Source organism: Symphalangus syndactylus, chromosome 1 (genome assembly GCF_028878055.3).
Source record: "Symphalangus syndactylus isolate Jambi chromosome 1, NHGRI_mSymSyn1-v2.1_pri, whole genome shotgun sequence".
NCBI classification, from domain to species: Eukaryota; Metazoa; Chordata; class Mammalia; order Primates; family Hylobatidae; genus Symphalangus; species Symphalangus syndactylus.
This window is the reverse complement of record NC_072423.2, coordinates 107,639,488-107,658,371: the sequence shown is the minus strand read 5'-3', so window position 1 is coordinate 107,658,371 and position 18,884 is coordinate 107,639,488. Positions and strand designations below refer to the sequence as shown.

The window sequence follows — 18,884 nt, the reverse complement described above, 5'->3', positions numbered from 1 at the left end:
TTATTTTTAAATTAAATTAAATTAAATTAAATTAAATTAAATTAAATTAAATTAAATTAAATTAAATTTTTGAGACAGGGCCTTGCTCTGCTACCCAGGCTGGAGTGCAGTGGTGTGATCATGGCTCACTGCAATTTCAAACCTCCTGGGCTCAAGCGAGGCTCCTACCTCAGCCTCCCAATTAGCTGGGACCACAAGTGCATGACATCACGTCTGGCTAATTTTAAAATTTGTTTCTACAGAAGGGGTCTCACCATGCTGCCCAGGCTGGTCTCTAACTCCTGGGATCAAGTGATCCTCCTGCCTTAGCCTCCCAAAGAGCTGAGATTACAGATGAGAGCCACCGTGCCTGTCCAAGGGGTGTTACTGTTATTATTTTTTTCTTCCTTGAGACAGAGTCTTACTCTGTTGCCCAGACTGGAGTGCACTGGTGCAGTCTTGGCTCACTGCAACCTCTGCTTCCTGGGTTCAAGCCATTCTGGTGCTGCAGCCTCCTGAGTAGCTGGGATTACAGGCACGTGCCATCACACCCAGCTAATTTTTGTATTTTTAGTAGAGACAGGGTTTTGTCAATTGGCCAGGCCGGTTTCAAACTCCTGGGCTCAAATGATCTGCCTGCCTCAACCTTCCAAAGTGCTGGCGTTACAGGTGTGAGCCACTGTGCCTAGCCAAGGGTTATTTTAAATAGGGTAGTCAGAGAAGGCCTGACTTACGGAGGACATATGAGGCTTGAGGGAGTAAAGGGAGCAAGCCCTATCTGGGAGGAAAGTATTACAGACCAAGGGAACAAGTGCAAAGGCCTGTCCCGAGGCAGGAACATATCTGGCACATTTGGGGAAAGGCAAGAGAGCCAATGGGACTGGAGCCAGGTGAGCAATGCAGAGTGACAGATGAGGCCCGGGGTAGAGGGGCCAGATAAGGTAGGGCCTCGTGGGCCACTGTCATGATCCTGGCTATTATTTGAGTGAGCTGGGACACTGCTGGAGGGTTTTAAGCAGAGGAATGCCACAATCTGACTTATGTTTTGCAAGGATTACTCTGGCTGTTGGGTTAAGAATAGGTAAGAGGCAACCAGGGGGCAAAAGATGGGAAACCAGGTAGCAGGCTACTGCAAAAAGGTTAAACAGTTACTCAGATCATAATGACCCAGGAGGATGTCATTATGCTGCTGCACATATGAACCTTGACACAACTGACAAATCAAACTTGCACTCATTAGAATCCGTACTGAATGTTACTCTTTGTTACTTAGGACAAAGCTAGAGCTTTAGCTGTACAAACCTTATCTTGTGACCCGGAGGGCGTTTCTTCTAGAGTCTCGGTGCTTCCCAGATTGGAGAGCTGAGTGCTTGGCTGCAACCCAGGGCTGGAGATATTTGAGTCACCCATCTGATTCTTTAAAAAGTTAAAAGAAAAAATATATCTTGTGAAAAAAATTTGCTATTATTTGTCTCACAAAACAGCATCTGAGGTTATCAAAAATGCTATTTTTTAAAAAGAAGAAAAATCAACCTCAAAATGTTTGCTCTGTACTCCAATGTAAGTAACATGCAATAAAATTTCTAGAACACTGAGCACCTAATTTTAGACAACAGCGTTGGCCACAACTGTTATTTTTATCACCTTTTTAAGAAAAAGATAATGGTATTACTTTATCACATATTCTTTTAATCTTATTTATTTGTTTTTCCAAGATGGAGTCTTGCTCTGTTGCCCAGGCTGGACTGCAGTGGTGCAATCTTGGCTCACTACAACCTCTGCCTCCTGGGTTCAAGCAATTCTCCTGCCTCAGCCTCCCGAGTAGCCGGGATTACAGGTGCGAGCCACCATGCCCAGCTGGTTTTTCTTTTTTTTTTTTTGTATTTTTAGTAGAGACAGGGTTTCACCATGTTGGCCAGGCTGGTCTCAAACTCCTGACCTTGTGATCCGTCGACCTCGGCCTCCCAAAGTGCTGGGATTACGGGTGTGAGCCACTGGGCCCAACCTGATTTTATTTTTAAATAAAAGCTAACATATGGTGAAATTAATTTTTAAGGGGGTGTACAGTTCTATTTATGTCCCTATCAGCATAATCAGGATATAAAACAGTTCCATCATCCAAAAAAAAATTCCCTTGTGCTGTCCTACTGCAGTCATGCCCTCCCTCCACTCCTGGCAACTAGGTCTATTCTCTCTCACTCTAGTTTTGTCTCTTCAAAGATGTCATATAAATGGAATATAAGTAGAATGCCAGCTTCTTGCACTTAGCATAATGCCTTTAAGGTACATCCAAGCTGTTGTATGGTATTAATAGTTCATTCCTTTTTATTGCTGAGTAGTATTACATTATATAAATACGTGAGTGTTTAACCATTCACCCACAGAAGCACATCTGTGTTGTTTCTGTTTTTTGGTGGTTATGAATACAACATCTATAAACACTGATATAGGTTTTTAAGTGGACAAAAATTTCTTTTTTTTTTTTTTTTTGAGATGGAGTCTCACTCTGTTGCCCAGCCTGGATTTTAGTGGCTTGATCTCGGCTCACTGTGATCTCTGCCTCCCAGATTCAAGCAATTCTCTTGCCTCAGCCTCCTGAGTAGCTGGGATTACAGGCGCGCACCACTACGCCTAGCTAATTTTTATATTTTTAGTAGAGACGGGGTTTCACCATGTTGGCCAGGCTGGTCTCGAACTCCTGACCTTAAGTGATTCACCCTCCTCGGCCTCCCAAAGTGCTGGGGTTACAAGCGTGAGCCACACCGTGCCTGGCAAAATTTGTTTCTCTAGGGTAAATACCTAGGAGTGGTACTTCTTGGGTCATATGATAAATACATTTTTCTTCTAAAAGTTTTATAGTTTTATATTTTACATTTACATCTATGACACATTTTGAGTTGATTATTCTCTAAGATGTTATTAGGTTAGGTTTTTTTTTTTTGTCACATATGGACATCCAATTGTACTAACATTATTATTTTTTTTTTTTTGAGACGGAGTCTCGCTCTGTCGCCCAGGCTGGAGTGCAGTGGCGCAATCTCGGCTCACTGCAAGCTCTGCCTCCTGGGTTCACGCCATTCTCCTGCCTCAGCCTCTCCGACTAACTGGGACTACAGGCGCCCGCCACCATGCCCAGCTAATTTTTTTTTTTTGTATTTTTAGTAGAGACGGGGTTTCACTGTGGTCTCGATCTCCTGACCTCGTGATCCGCCCGCCTCGGCCTCCCAAAGTGCTGGGATTACAAGCGTGAGCCACCGCGCCCGGCCCTTTTTTTTTTTTTTTTTTTTGTGGACTGAGTCCTGCTCTGTCACCCAGGCTGGAGTGCAGTGGCGCAATCTTGGCTCACTGCAACCTCCACCTCTTGGGTTCAAGTGATTCTCATGAACCTCAGCCTCCCTCAACCTCCCAAGTAGCTGGGACTATAGGCACATACCACCACACCCAGCTAATTTTTCTATTTTTAGTAGAGATGGGATTTCACCATGTTGGCCAGGCTGGTCTTGAACTCCTGACCTCAAGCAATCCACCTGCCTCAGTCTTCCAAAGTGTTGGGATTGCAGGAGTGAGCCACCACACCTGGCCCCAGGCTGGTCTTAAACTCCTGGACTCAAGCAATCTATCTGCTTCAGCCTCCCAAAATGCTGGAAGCCGTATGCCACTGCCCCAAGCCCCAGATTTGTAATTTTTAGAGACAGGCTGGATAAGGTTGCAACACTAGGTCACTTGGCAATAACTGAGAGCTGGGCTGTAAATGACCCTTTACATACGAACTAGCTCTCAACCTGCTTCAGTTCTACCCGGCCTGCTTTACTCACTATCATGGCTTCCCTGGCCCTTGGGGCATTTGATTTGCAATTCTTAAATATAAGCAACAAAACTGGCTTATATTGTTAGGTTGTATTTTAATGAAAGTTCTCAAGAATTTAATGTATTTCTGATACTTGTGCAGGGCCTTTCTTGGAGATTTTGTGTTTGTTAATAACAGCATCCAGTGTTTGTAAAAATGAGGGAAAATGGGCAATCACAGACAAACCTGCTGAAGGGTAATTTTATAATATTTGGTAAAAATCTTAAAAACATAAAAATCCTTTGATCTACCAATTCCATTTGAAGTAATTTATTCTAATAAAAAGTTAATGCTGTACATGAGGATTTTACAAGGATTCAGCTATAAGGATATATCGCCAAGTTCTTTTTTTTTTTTTTTTTTTTTGAGACGGAGTCTTGCTCTGTCACCCAGGCTGGAGTGCAGTGGCGCAATCTCGGCTCACTGCAAGCTCCGCCTCCCGGGTTCACGTCATTCTCCTGCCTCAGCCTCTCCGAGCAGCTGGGACTACAGGCGCCCGCCACCACGCCCGGCTAATTTTTTTGTATTTTTAGTAGAGACGGGGTTTCACCGTGGTCTCGATCTCCTGACCTCGTGATCCACCCGCCTCAGCCTCCCAAAGTGCTGGGATTACAGGCGTGAGCCACCGCGCCCGGCTATCGCCAAGTTCTTAATAGAAAGAATTAGAGAAGCCTAGGGTATCATTTATATAATGCACATAAGGAAAAACACACAGCTATAAATATCAGTTCTTTTTTCAAAAACTTCATTCTACCAAATGAAATCTCATAGGGATTCTCTGTGAGATGAATAGTTACTGTCAATAAAAAAGATAGTTATTTGGGACAAAACAGGTTACCAAAGAACATTTAATAAATCTAATGTACACAAACATACCACTTACACTTGGACATATTTTTGCAAGGATACATAACAAAGTATTAGCAGTGATTATTTCTAGGTGGTAGAACTATGATATTTTCTTTTGTTTACTGTAATTTTTGAATATAAAACGTTCTCTGTAAGCTGTTTTAAAAAAAGAATAAACTTTTCTACAGTTTATACTGCTTACATAATAAGAAAAATAATGGTGTTCCTGTTTATTTAGGTATTTATTTTTATTGTTTTTTGAGACAGGGTCATGCTCTGTTGCCCAGGTTGGAGTGCAGTGGCAGAATAACAGCTCACTGCAACTTGGAGCTGTTGGGCTCGTGATCTTTCCACCTCAGCCCCCAAACAGCCAGGACCACAGGTGCACACCACCACATCTGGCTGATTTTTAAATTTTTTATAGAGATGGGATCTCATTACATGTTGACCAGGCCTGTTCTCAATCAATTCTCCTGCTCCAGCCTTCCAAAGCGCTGGGATTATAGGCATAGCCACAGCACCTGGCCTATCCTATTTTTTTTTTCTTTTCTGTTTTCTTTTTAAGAAATAGAGTCTTGCTGTCACCCGAGCCGGAATGCAGCAGTTCAGTCATGGCTCACTGCAGCCTCGAACTGCTGGGCTCAAGTGATCCTCCCGCCTCAGCCTCTGGAGTAGCTGGGACTACAGATGTGTGCCACCATGCCTAACTAATTAAAAAAAAATTTTTTTTTGGTAGAGACAAGGTCTTGCTATGTTGCCCAGGGTGGTCTGAAACTCGTGGATTCAAGCAATCCTCCCACCTCGGGCTCCCAAGGTGCTGGAATTACGGGCATGAGTCACTGTGTCTGGCCTCTATTTTTTAAGAACAAAAATACTCTGGGCTTTAAAAAACTGTTTTGCAATTAAACTAAAACCAAATAAACAACCACCCGAACCCCCGACCAAAATCCAGGATTACATCTATGGCTAGAAGCAACTCAGAATGGGCCAAGTGTGGTTTCAACTATCTTTCTTTACATAAAAAATAAGAAAGTTGAGGCCAGGTATGGTGGCTCACGCCTGTAATCCCAGCACTTTGGGAGGCCGAGGCGGGCCAATCATGAGGTCAAGAGATTGAGACCATCCTGGCCAACATGGTGAAACCCTGTCTCTACTAAAAATACAAAAAATTAGCTGGTGGTGGTGGTGCACGCCTATAGTCCCAGCTACTCGGGAGGCTGAGGCAGGAGGATCGCTTGAATCTGGGAGGTGGAGGTTGCAGTGAGTCGAGATTGCGCCACTGCACTGCAGCCTGGCAACAGAGTGAGACTCCATCTCAAAAAAAAGAAAAAAAGGAAAGTTAATTAAAAGATATTATAGCAGTGTAATATCTTTTTTTTTTGAAGAAAATGCTTATTATACAGATTTTTAATTTTCAAACAGTCTCTAGGCTGGGCACAGTGGCTCACACCTATAATTCCAGCACTTTGGGAGGCCAAGGCGGGAGGACAGCTTGAGCCCAGGAGCTTGTCAAGATCAGCCAGGGCAACACAGTGAGACTCTATCTCTACAAAAAATAAACAAAATTATCCAAGCGTGGTGATGCATGGCCTATAGTCTTGGCTACTTGGGAGGCTAAGATGGGAGAATGTCTTGAGCCCAGGAGGTAAAGGCTGCAGTGGGCCAAGATTGTGCCCCTGCACTCCAGCCTGGGCAACAGAGAGAGACCTTGTCTGAAAAAAGAAAAAAGTCTCATTATTACAAGTGTTCATTCAAAAGTCTGAAATTTCGTTCATTATATCATACTCAGCAGATAGCGGAGACTCAGAATCAGGATTAAATCCCAACACTGAGGCCTAGCTTGCACCCCTGCCCTTGACTCTGCCAATCTTCTGAGTCTTCACCTAAAGATAAACAAAGGGGCCATCTGAAAAAACGTGGCAGCTGAGGGGAGCCCATCCAAACACCAAGACCCATGAATTCATGGGTAACTGCTTATACCAGCTCCATCTGATGAGATGATAGACAAATGCAGATAAGAGAACAAAACTCTAATTCAAAGAAGCGGCCAGGCGTGGTGGCTCACGCTTGTAATCCCAGCACTTTGGGAGGCCAAGGCGGGCGGATCACGAGGTCAGGAGATCGAGACCACGGTGAAACCCCGTCTCTACTAAAAATACAAAAAAATTAGCCGGGCGTGGTGGCGGGCGCCTGTAGTCCCAGCTACTCGGAGAGGCTGAGGCAGGAGAATGGCGTGAACCCAGGAGGCGGAGCTTGCAGTGAGCCGATATCGTGCCACTGCACTCCAGCCTGGGCGACAGAGCGAGACTCCGTCTCAAAAAAAAAAAAAAAAAGAAGCTCCACCTATTGCAGACAGTTTTCAAAAACAGAAAGAACACATGATAAAGTAAATATCAAAGATTTAACCAAATCCCGAAAGGTTTCATTTTAATCTGCCCATAGACAATATTTTATTCCATAGTGTGAAAGAAGTTTATTTAAAACAGAAACTATCATGCTATCTATATTCCTTTTGTAATATTGATATAATTCAAAATAATGTCAGATGTTTAGATTGCCCACCTGACCCTAGAGTTCCTTTAAGGCTTTGTGTTCAAAGATAATGTCTTATTTCCTTCTTTCTCGTTGTGGCTACTTGCCTCTCAGCCTGAGTAAGCCAGGCCACTTACTGGAGTATCTGCTTTAGTGCGCAGCACCTACAGTTTGTGTCCCGTGTGGTACCTTGATACAGGACCTTGATACACTCAGGATGAGTGACAGAGCCCTGGACTTACTAGGTACCTATGAGAACACTGAAAGGGCTCTACAAACAGAACAAAGTATGTACGTAGAAAATCCGCTTGTCATCAAGGGTAGAAGAGGGGAATGTAAGGTAACTTCTAAATCAGAAAGCCATTCTTGAAGTTAGTTCTCATTTGGTTTCCTAAGAATCAATTAATTTATTAGAGAGGTGACTGCTTCTCCAAATTTAACTTCCATAGATCCATTCATTCCTCCTAATTCTCTGTGAGACATTCAAGAATTTGGTGCAAACTTGAAACTTCTCATGGGCTCTCACGTACATTTCTCCATCCTGGAGGTGGGACTTCCTTTGTTATCAGAATGTAGAAGGTCTAAGTAGTTTATGGTAAACATGCCTATTTTTAGTCAGAAGAAACTATCTTTCAGAACACTTTTTTCAAACTTTTTCCTGAACTCCAAATTCTTGAGTTGTTAAAGGGCAGTATGCAAAAAATGGTACTGCAGTCAAGTCAATCTGGGAATTGGTGTTATTGTTTTACTTATTGCAGGACCTCTCAGTTTTGAGCTCTGTAAAGTCCCAAGAGGATGGGAGGTAGAAGAGTCATGCTAACAACAGTACCTTAACTCGTTTTGCAAATTTGAAGCTTTTTTCAGGATCATTGATTAATAACTTAGTAGCTAGTATTATAGCAGAACTGTATGGGAAACAGGGTCTTTTGGACAGTGCTTTTTCACTTTTTGTTCCTTGAAGTTCTGGTGAGGGTGAAATAGGCATGAAAGGAAAGCACTTAATTCAATATTTAATGAAGAGTAAGGTGACAGTATAATTCTGCTAAAACAAAGTTCAGCAGTAGAGAGCTTGTCTCACTCCAGTGAAGCGTGGGGTCTTTGAGGTACCAAGTAAAATTCCAGGAGAGTTTCATAACCATGAAATGCCCACTGCTTGCACATAGTACATGGTTCATAAGCAGGTACTGAATAAATTAACGAAAGTACCACAACTGCCATTTTATTCAACTTTTGGGAGAAAATTTTATCAGCTAATTTATAAACTAAAATGCATAACAGAAGAGAAAGAAAACAGTGTAATTTCAGAAAAGCCTCTCATTTGGGTAAAATTCCAAATGAAGTTTAATGAAGGTTGTGCATCTACCACCAATTACAGACCATGAGTGTATTTTTTAGTATTATGTGGTATAAACTATCAGAATACTTTTCAAAGCCTACACAAATTCCTAGGACCACTGAGGATCCTAACAGAAACTGCAATGGTGAAGCAAGAGGCACGAAGCTTTACCAGAACTAGCTGCTGCGAGCTAACTTCTGCACTCCAAGACCATCTTCTCCCATAGTAATCTTACAGGAATAGAAAAAAGCATTGTAAATTTTCCTGCCAAAAACAAGTACTCTGGGGTAAGCAAGTTCTTTCCTTATGTTTTAGGTTTAAAATTGTAAGACACACCTGTTTTAAAAAAAAGAGACACGGGTCTCACTGTTGCCCAGACTGGAGTGGAGTGGCACAATCATAGCTCACTGCAGCCTCCAACTCCTGGGGTCAAGTGATCTTCCTTCTTCAGCCTGCCAAGTAGCTGGGACTGATTAGAGGAGCGTGCTAACACGCTTTCTTTTTGAACTTATATTTCTGCTGGCCCTGGAGGCCAGCTTCCATAGTAAAATAGTCTCCTGCAGACCTCCTCCTCCCGTTTTGGTCTTCCCTGGTCAGCACCCAAGTACCCAGAGAGCCTCACCCTCTCATATTCATCCTTGGCTCTGCTCAGCATCTCCAGGATGTCGATGGGCCTGTGGTCGCTGCAGCCATTGGCCTGGCTGGGACTCTGTTTATCCCGAGCAGCTTGCTGGGATCGCCGTGTCTCCTCTTCTACCACACTAGAGGAGAAGAACAAGGTTTTAGAAAGGCCTCTTGAAACAAAATCTGACCCAAGATTTCTTTTGGTGTTCATCTTCCAAGGATACACTAAGAGTGTCACATGATGACATTATTCTTTTTTTTTTTTTTTTTTTTTTTTTTTTGAGACGGAGTCTCACACTGTCGCCCAGGCTGGAGTGCAGTGGCGCAATCTCGGCTCACTGCAAACTCCACCTCCTGGGTTCACGCCATCCTCCTGCCTCAGCCTCTGGAGTAGCTGGGACTACAGCGCCCACCACCACGCCCGGCTAATTTTTTGTATTTTTAGTAGAGACGGGGTTTCACCATGTTAGCCAGGATGGTCTCAATCTCCTGACCTCGTGATATGCCCTTGGCCTCCCCAAGTGCTGGGATTACAGGCGTGAGTCACTGCGCCCAGCCGATTACATTATTCTTGCAATATATAACACAGAAGCTCAGTTACCTCATTTCAGGAATAAATGACTTGCCATTTCACCGTCTCATTAACACTGCCAATATTTACCCTTCAGAAGGATAAAAATACAGAATTCCTTCCTAGAGTTGGTAGAGATGCATTAAAAACTCCACTAAGGTATCTCCCTTTTTCCCTTGAAGTATTTCAAAATCAGTCAAACTAATTGCTAAAGTAAATCTGAAAATGGACAATTCCACCAAGACACAGGAAGGCTGCATAGTTGAACAAATCCTCTGTGGAAAGTTTGGATTGACATTGGGCTAGCAAGGACAAAGTCAGTTCTTGAAAATAGAGGTCTTGGTGAATCCTTAAAAGTTAGTAACACTATAAGCAAATAAAAGGTTTCCCTTATTCTCCCTTTTAAAAACCACCAACTTAGCCTGGCCAACTTGGCAAAACCCCATCTCTACAAAAAATACAAAAATTAGCTGGGCGTAGTGGTACATGCCTGTAGTCCCAGCTATTTGGAAGGCTGAGGTGGGAGGACTGCTTGAGTCTGGCAGGTAGAGGCTGCAGTGAGCTGAGATCACGCTACTGCACTCCAGCCTGGGTGACAGAGTGAGACCTTGACTACAAAAAAAAAAAAAAAAAAAACACTAAGTGGGCTTTCAGTTTTTAAGAACACCCCCTTCTCTCTTGTATAGAAAGATCTGAAACAATTATAGCAAAATATTAGGAACTGAAAGCTGGGTGGTAAGCACATACATATTTTGTTATTTCCTATATTTTTCTTCAAGCTTTCAAGCTTGAATAATAAATTTTAATAAAGCAATTTTTTTTTTTTTTTTTTTAAGATTCATTCAGGCCAGGCACAGTGCTCATGTCTATAATCCTAGCACTTTGTGAGGCTGAGGCAGGATGATCACTTGAGCCCAGGAGTCTGAGACCAGCCCAGGCAACATAGTGAAACCCTGTTTTAAAAAACAAAAAACCCAGCCTGCACAGGAGCTCTCATTAGAGTGTGGGGAAGAGGTGAACAGAGATGGCTTTTTTATTTAAAAATAATGGGTTAAACAATATTAAACCGACTTAAAAAAAGAAAAAGAAAAAACAGAATCCTTGAGTTTTATTATTATTTTTGTAGAGATGGGGTTTGATATGTTGCCCAGGCTGGTCTCAAAACTCCTAGTCTCAAGTGATCCTCCTGCCTCAGCCTCCCAAAATACTGGGATTAAAGGCATGAACTACCACAACCTACCCATTGAATTTTTGTTTGTTTGTTTTATTTATTTTTTTATTGTACAGACAAGGTCTCACCATGTTGCCCAGGCTGGTCTCAAACTCCTGGCCTCAAGCAATCCTCCCACCTCAGCCTCCCAAAGTGCCGCGATTATAAGACATGAGCCACCACACCTGGCCAGTTGATTTTTAAGCATGCTAAAATTTATTGTGATTCTCCAAGAAGGGCAGGCCTATAGATTTTCTCAAATTTTATTTGACTATAGAATTTTACTCTGAGGTAGAATTCTTGTTTGGAAAATGTGGCTTTAAGGTAACATGTAGTTTCTCTATCTAGATTCTTATAGCTCCTAATAAGACTATTACTTCTAAAACAAATGTAGCATCATGAGCTTCATGGTAGACTGAAAGACTGGTATGGGATATGAGAATAAGACCAAACATGAATTGTTTATTTAATGCTCAAATATAGGCTACGTCAGCCTGAATCCGTCTTCATAAAGGATCTGTCACACAGCCTGTTTTCCACCTACCTCCTGACATGTTGCCTGACTTGGCCATGCTGGTATTTAACTCTTCTCTGACCCAGACTAGGATCTGTGATGCTGTGATTATTTTGGTTTAAGAGAAGAATATTTCTTTTCTTTTTCTTTTCTTTTTTTTTTTTTTTGAGACAGAGCCTTACTCTGTCACCCGGGCTAGAGTGCAGTGGTGCGATCTCGGCTTACTGCAACCTCCGCCTCCTGGGTTCAAGCTATTCTCGTGCCTCAGCCGCCCTAGTAGCTGGGATTACAGGTGTGCACTACCATGCCCGGCTAATTTTTGTATTTTTAATAAAGACAGGGTTTCACCATGTTGACTAGGCTGGTCTTGAACTCCTGACCTCAAGTGATCTGACCACCTCAGCCTTCCAAAGTGCTGGGATTACAGGTGTAAGCCACTGCGCCCAGGCAGAACAGGTAATTTTATAAAGCTCACCACTGCTGAAAGCAGAAGCTGTCAGGGGTGGTATGGAAAGGACTCTCACAAAAACGAGGCTTGGACTCTAGGGCCTCTTCTAATCCAAACTTTATGAATAGCACCCATGCCATTCTCCTTTCCTTTCAAACACCGAAACCTACCCCTAAGATGTCTGTAAGATCAGGAATAAAGCTTACTTCCATGAGTTCTCCAAAGTTTACACAGTCTATGTGGCCAAACCTTCAAACAACTTTTTATTGTTAAAAAGAGTTTCTGAGGCCGGGTGTGGTGGCTCACACCTGTAATCCCAGCACTTTGGGAGGCCAAGGTGGGTAGATCATGAGGTCAAGAGTTCAAGGTCAGCCGGGCCAAGATGGTGAAACCCTGTCTCTACTAAAAATACAAAAATGAGCTGCGCACAGTGGCAGGCACTCGTAATCCCAGCTACTCAGGAGGCTGAGGCAGGAGAACTGCTTGAACCCAGGGGGGTGGAGGTTGCAGTGAATCCAGATCACGCCACCGCACTCCTGGGTGACAGAGCGAGACTCTGTTTCCAAAAAAAAAAAAAAAAGAGTTTCTGGCAGACTGGATTTCCTCTTTAGGAGAGTCAACAGCTTCTAAGTTTAGTGGGTTTTCAACTCTGCCACCACTGACCAGAGAATATACAAATTTAGATGACATAGGTCTAGAAGCTCACTCATTTTCCTACATAGTTTCTCGTTTTTATAAACATTGTTTGGAGTAAATCAGTTTTTTTTTTTTTTTGAGACGGAGTCTCGCTCTATCGCCCAGGCTGGAGTGCAGTGGCGTGATCTTGGCTCACTGCAAGCTCTGCCTCCTGGGTTCATGCCATTCTCCTGCCCCAGCCTCCCGAGTAGCTGGGACTACAGGCGCCCGCCACCATGCCCCGATAATTTTTTTGTATTTTTACTAGAGACAAGGTTTCACCATGTTAGCCAGGATGGTCTCGATCTCCTGACCTTGTGATACGCCCGTCTTGGCCTCCCAAAGTGCTGGGATTACAGGCGTGAGCCACCGCACCCGGCCTGGAGTAAATCAGTTTTTTACTTGGAGGATCTTTATTATATTGTGGCTGTCAAATAGTGATGGGAAGAACTGTATTTAAAAGAATGGGCACTGATGGACACATTTATTTATATGTATAATATACTAACAAGAACTGTGCTAGTATTTTTGGATAGTAGAGGTGATATTCTCAAATATGTAGCAAACAACAACAACAAAAAGTAACAAACAGGCTTATGCAGGCAGATTTAGAACAAAGACAGATAGTCTTCTTTAGTTTTGGTGACCAGAGAGGCATTTATCACAAAGTTAATGGTAACATACAATATTCTCTTCAGCTATAAATAGGCCAGACACTTAAAACTCACAATCAACAGTTTCACCAGGGTATTCTCTAATCACTTTTTTTTTTTTTGAGATGGGATCTCGCTATATTGCCCAGGCTGATCTTGAACTCCTGGGGCCCAAGTGATCTGCCCACCTGGGCCTCACAAGTATTATAGCTGAAATGACAGGTATACACCACTGTGCCTGGCCTCTCTAATCACTTTCTTTTCTTCTTCCCCCCTTTTTTTTTTTTTTAATTAAACAGAGATGAATCTTGCTATCAGGACAGGATGGTCTTGAACTCCTGGCCTCAAGCAATCCTCCCCACCTTGACCTCCCAAAGTGCTGGGACTACAGGCATGAGCCACTGTGCCCAGGCTCAAATCACTTTTAATAACACATCTGTTTCTAGTCAAACAAGCTGAAAATTTAAGCAATTGTCCCTTTTTGGGCATTTCTGGTGAAAGAAGCCCCAATGCTCTTCTTTTCCCTTCCAGCTTTCCATTTCTACTCCTAATCCTATTTCTGGGTTCAATAAAATATTTTTAGATAGGCCTTCAGTCTTCAGCTTCACTTATCATTTGAAATCTTGCATTAGGGGTAACATGTGCCCTGACAGAGAAATGGTTTTCTTTCAATAGTTGTTAGAGCTAAAAGAGCCAGATCATTTCACTCAAAGCCCACGTGCCCTCATTCTGCAGGAGAAAGTGTTTATATATTAATACATTCCAAAGTTTAGAAAAAATTCTGGATTTCTGGATAACCATGAATCAACAACCCTGTGCCTTTTTGTTGTTGTTGTTGTTGTTTTGAGACAAAGTTTCACTCTTGTTGCCCAGGCTGGAGTGCAATGGCGCGATCTTGGCTCACCGCCACCTCCACCTCCCGGGTTCAAGTGATTCTCCCGCCTCAGCCTCCCGAGTAGCTGGGATTACAGGCATGCACCACCACACCTGGCTTATTTTGTGTTTTTAGTAGAGACAGGGTTTCTCCATGTTGGTCAGGCTGGTCTTGCACTTCCGACCTCAGGCGATCTGCCCGCCTCGGCCCACCAAAGTGCTAGGATTACAGGCGTGAGCCACCACGCCCAGCCAACCCTGTGTCTTCTAAGTAACCACAAGTAAGCTGCCTTTGCTGTCACTTTCAAAGCTAAAACAAGTGATCATCTAATAAATGGCTATGTTGAAAAATGGTTTTAGCTGGGTATGGTGGCTTGTGCCTATAGTCTCAATTACTTGGGAGGCTGAGGCAGGAGGATCCCTTAAGCCCAGGAGTTTGAGACTAGCCTGGGCAGTATGGCAACATCTCATCTCAAAAGAAAAAATAAATAAATTAAAAAATGAAAAATAGTTTTATCTTTTTTAAGAGAAAAAGTGTTCTAAAAACAAAGTGTGGCTCTCTTTTCAAGCCAATATTTTTTCAAGTATAAGTGACTATAAGTTCATACAGAATGATGCCCTTGGGGTGTACACAAGTAATAAATATGGGCCCGCCCCGCAAGCTCACAGCCAGAACAGGCAACAAAGCAGGTGGCCGATAACTTCCGATCAGGACACGCTAGTAGTCTTAGATCATAACCTGGCCTTAGCCATGAACTGAGATTCTGGGTTAATTACTTATATATACTTTCATGAGTTTAAAATTAGGCTGTTGGCCTGGCATGGTGGCTCACGCCTATAATCCCAGCACTTTGGGAGGCCAAGGTGGGAGGATCACTTGAGCTTAGGACTTCGAGACCAGTTTGGGCAACATAGTGAGATCTCGTCTCTACCCACCCCCCAAAAAATTAGCTGATAGTGGTGGTGCATGCCTGTAGTCCCAGCTACTTGAGAGGCTGAGATGGGCGGATCACTTGAGCCCAGAAGTTTGAGGCTGCACTGAGCTGTGACTGCGCCACTGCACTCCAGCCTGCATGACAGAGCGAGACTCTGTCTAAAAAAAACCAAATAAAGTAAAATAAAATAAAAATAAAATAAGATTAGACTTAAAAAATTTAAGATTATTTTCTTTTAAACATGTGATTGAAAATTGCAAGAGAGCAAAGGGAATTTTGATTTGACAGATGGGGATGGCAGAGGGGGGAGAGAGGTCCACATTTCTGAGAAGATTCAGGCAAAAACTGAAAAAAAGCAGAAGTGCACCAGAATATACCGTCTACCTATTATAGCATTTCGCCCAGAGCTCTGTAGACCCTCAGGCCCCCAGAAGCCCCGTGTCGTGGGCTTCCAGAATCCAGAATGGCAGTCCAGCAATACGGACAGGTCACATAAGGGCTGGCTTCTACAGGCTAGCTTGAGGGAGGACAATGAACTGCCCTTTAGAACATTAATTCAAGGAAAATAATTTTCTAAATTTCAAGGTTCTGAGTTACAAAAAATCTTCTGGAACACAACCCAAGAGTGGATTGGGCCCATTAAGCCTAGAGTCTGTGTCAAAAACAAGTCCACTTAAAAGAACTAAATACAGTTGTGTGTATGAGTTCTCTATCAGGCTATCACATATGGTATCCTTGTTACAGCCGAAATCTGGACAGAACCTAAATCAGAGTCACTGTATATGGTCAGGCTGCATACCTGATGCAGATATCCTCTGGAGCCGGGCAGTTTGGCAGCCCTAACCTACAGGTCCAACAGTAAAGTTCTGGTTAAATCATGATCTGTCTATAGAGCTGGATACAATGCAGCGTCATAAATACTACAGAGAAAGATTTAATGCCCTGGAAAAATGCTGTTGATATGAAAAGCAGTATATATACAGTAGGATCCTATTTTTGTAAAAACCAATCACACACATCTACTTAATATATACATAAAGAAGGAAGACTGGAAGGAAACTGAAATGCACACTGGGAGGAGTTAAGACAATAATTATATATATTTTAAAGCTTTTTAGCCTTTTCAAAGTTTTTGGCAGTAAAAAGAAATTGGGGAAATACATGAGTTGGTAGACTTTAGTAACAAAGAGAAGTGGGAGGGGATTATTTTTCATTTCTCACATATCATCAGTTAAATTTATGGAGTAATATACTTACTCAGCCATGAGTTTTGCTATGCGGTGACAGTCATTCTTGTCATAAAACCAGATACTATATATCGACACTTGAAAAACAAAGGGAAAAAAAGATAAGAGGAAATGAGGTTTCAACATTTGGGTGTATGTAAATAATACATTATCATCATGGAATTCACTAAATGTACCATCAGATCCTCAAATTGTTAATACTCTATCTAAAGAAAACAAGTATCTCCTCCCCAAATTGTTTAATAAAATCAGGACAGGTAAAACATTCAGATAAAGATTACACAAAATAGTTTTAGACATTATCACCAGATCTCCGTGAACCTAAGATGTTACTAAGTGTAAGATGCAACCATTATTTATGTACTACCAAGCTTTTAAGAAAAAGGCTCCCAATTAAACTAAGAATCATATTGATTCTAAGGTGCATTCTAAATTGATATTAAAACTGTTGCCGGGCATAGTGGCTCACACCTGTAATCCCAGCACTTTAGGAGGCCGACGTGGGCGGATCACTTGAGGTCAGGAGTTCAAGACCAGCCTGGCCAACATAGGTGAAACGTGTCTCCACTAAAAATACAAAAATTAGCCGGCTGTGGTGGCATGCCTGTAATCCCAGCTACTCGGGAGGCTGAGGCAGGAGAATCACTTGGGCCCGGGAGGCAGAGGTTGCAGTGAGCCAAGATGATGCCACTGCACTCCAGCCTGGGCAACAGAGTGAGACCCCATCTAAAAAAAAAAAAAAAGATATTACAATTGTTACAATACAAAGCTTTCAAAACAAATGCCAGCTCTATATCCATCCTATGACTGACTGTTTACATGTGAAATGGACTGAGCTCAGTCTATGGCACTTCTTATCCCATTCTTTTTATTCCCAATACGGTGCTCAGTTCAAAGAAAGCCCTAAACAAATTTGCTGCAAGATAAACGAACTTTATTAAAGATTATAATACATAAAAGCTACTATAACTGCTTTATGGATAAGGTAGAGTAGAAATACTGAACATACAAGCTGAAACAGACACACAGATGGATAAGACCCATTGCTACCATGTGGGCCCATATGATGACACAGCTCAGCATACCTTGTACCTCCTTAAATACTTACAATGATTCCCTAGCACAGAAATGGCAGGTATCATTATGCTTTTTTTTAAGAAAACGTTAAAACTTTTTATTTTGAAATAATTGTACCTTCACATGCAATTGTAAAGAACAGACAGATCTTGGTGCCCTATAAATTGTTTCCACCAATGGTAACATTTTACAAAATTATGGTATACTATCACAGCCAGGATACTGACATCAGTCGAGATACAGAAATTTCCATGGCCACCAGGACCCCTGGTGCCCTTTTATGGCCCAAATCCACCTTGCTCTGGCCCCTCCCCCGTCCCTGACTCTTGGCAAATAGGAACCTGTTCTCTATTTCTACAGTGTTGTAATTTCAAGAGTATTATATTACATAAATGAAACCACACAAGTCATAGAAGACTGCTGTCCATTCCGAGCTGGTTGTAATGAGGTCCTCTTTGCTATTCCTGCTCCACTGCCTTCATGGAAGGGAGACGCATAAGTCCCCTGGTGGCCAATTGTTATTAGCGGGGCTTCCAATCCTTGCCAGTTTTGCTGGGCTGGCCTAGTATTGCCGGCAAGACTCTCGTTCAGTCTAGGAGAGGAATGAGCCTACCCGGGCCACCTTCTGTTGCTAGGTTGAAGGTCAAGAAACACCAGGCCCAGGCCCCCTTCTTATGTTGGGTGGGGGTTTGTAAGACACTTTGCTGCTGCTGTTCTGCCAGTTCTGGGTTCCTGACCAGATCGTCCTCTTTCTACCTTTCAGAGTTCTCCAGATTGTCTGTTGTGTCATTTCCAGGTTTTTTAGCTGTAAGTGGCAGGGAGAGACAAGTCTATGCTACTCAGTTTAATTGGAACTTTCATTTTGCATTTTTATGGATGGGAATAGGGGTTAACGGAGAGACTAAGTAACTTATTAACAAATTAGAGAAAAAAATCAGTCTCAGAGCTGTAAGTAAAACTTGGGTGAGGCCAGGTGTGGTGGCTCACGCCTGTAATCCCAGAACTTTGGGAGGCCAAGACGGGTGGAGCACCTGAGGTCAGGAGTTCGAGACCAGCCTGGCCAACATGGTGAAACACCGTCTCTACTAAAAATACAAAATTAGCTGAGTATGGTGGCGCATGCCTGTAATCCCAGCTACTCAGAAAGCGGAGACAGGAGAATTGCTTGAATCCGGGAGGTGGAGGTTGCAGTGAGCGGAGACTGCACCACTGCACTCCAGCCTGGGCAACAAGAGCGAAACTCCGCCTTAAAACAAACAAACGAACAAAAAAAACCCAAAAAACAAACTTGGGTCTTCTGACTCCTAGACCAGTTATCTTGTCACTACATTTTCATTGCTTACATCTCATTACATTGAAATAACATTACAATTTTTTATAGAAACAAAAAGTTAGTGAGCTTCAGTTATGCTTGATGATTAAAGTGACATATAAAAGAATAAAGCCTATACAAAGTTAAAAGGCACATTAAGAGGGTGCCATACAATATAGGAACAGAAGTGCTAGCACAAGAG

General features: G+C 42.6%; 1 protein-coding gene across 2 annotated transcripts in view; it reads right to left on the bottom strand.

The window, feature by feature from the left end:
• DCP1A (decapping mRNA 1A) overlaps positions 1 to 18,884 on the bottom strand; it is a 64,292-nt gene that overhangs the window by 19,787 nt on the left and 25,621 nt on the right. The window contains exons 4-6 of one of the 2 annotated variants that reach the window (XM_055273869.2): positions 16,304 to 16,370; positions 9,166 to 9,304; positions 1,282 to 1,395 (exon numbers count right to left, since the gene is read on the bottom strand). In XM_055273869.2, the coding sequence (XP_055129844.1) occupies positions 1,282 to 1,395; positions 9,166 to 9,304; positions 16,304 to 16,370 (320 nt within the window). The remainder of the gene's footprint in view (positions 1 to 1,281; positions 1,396 to 9,165; positions 9,305 to 16,303; positions 16,371 to 18,884) is intronic. The other variant, XM_055273871.2, reaches the window with a different exon arrangement.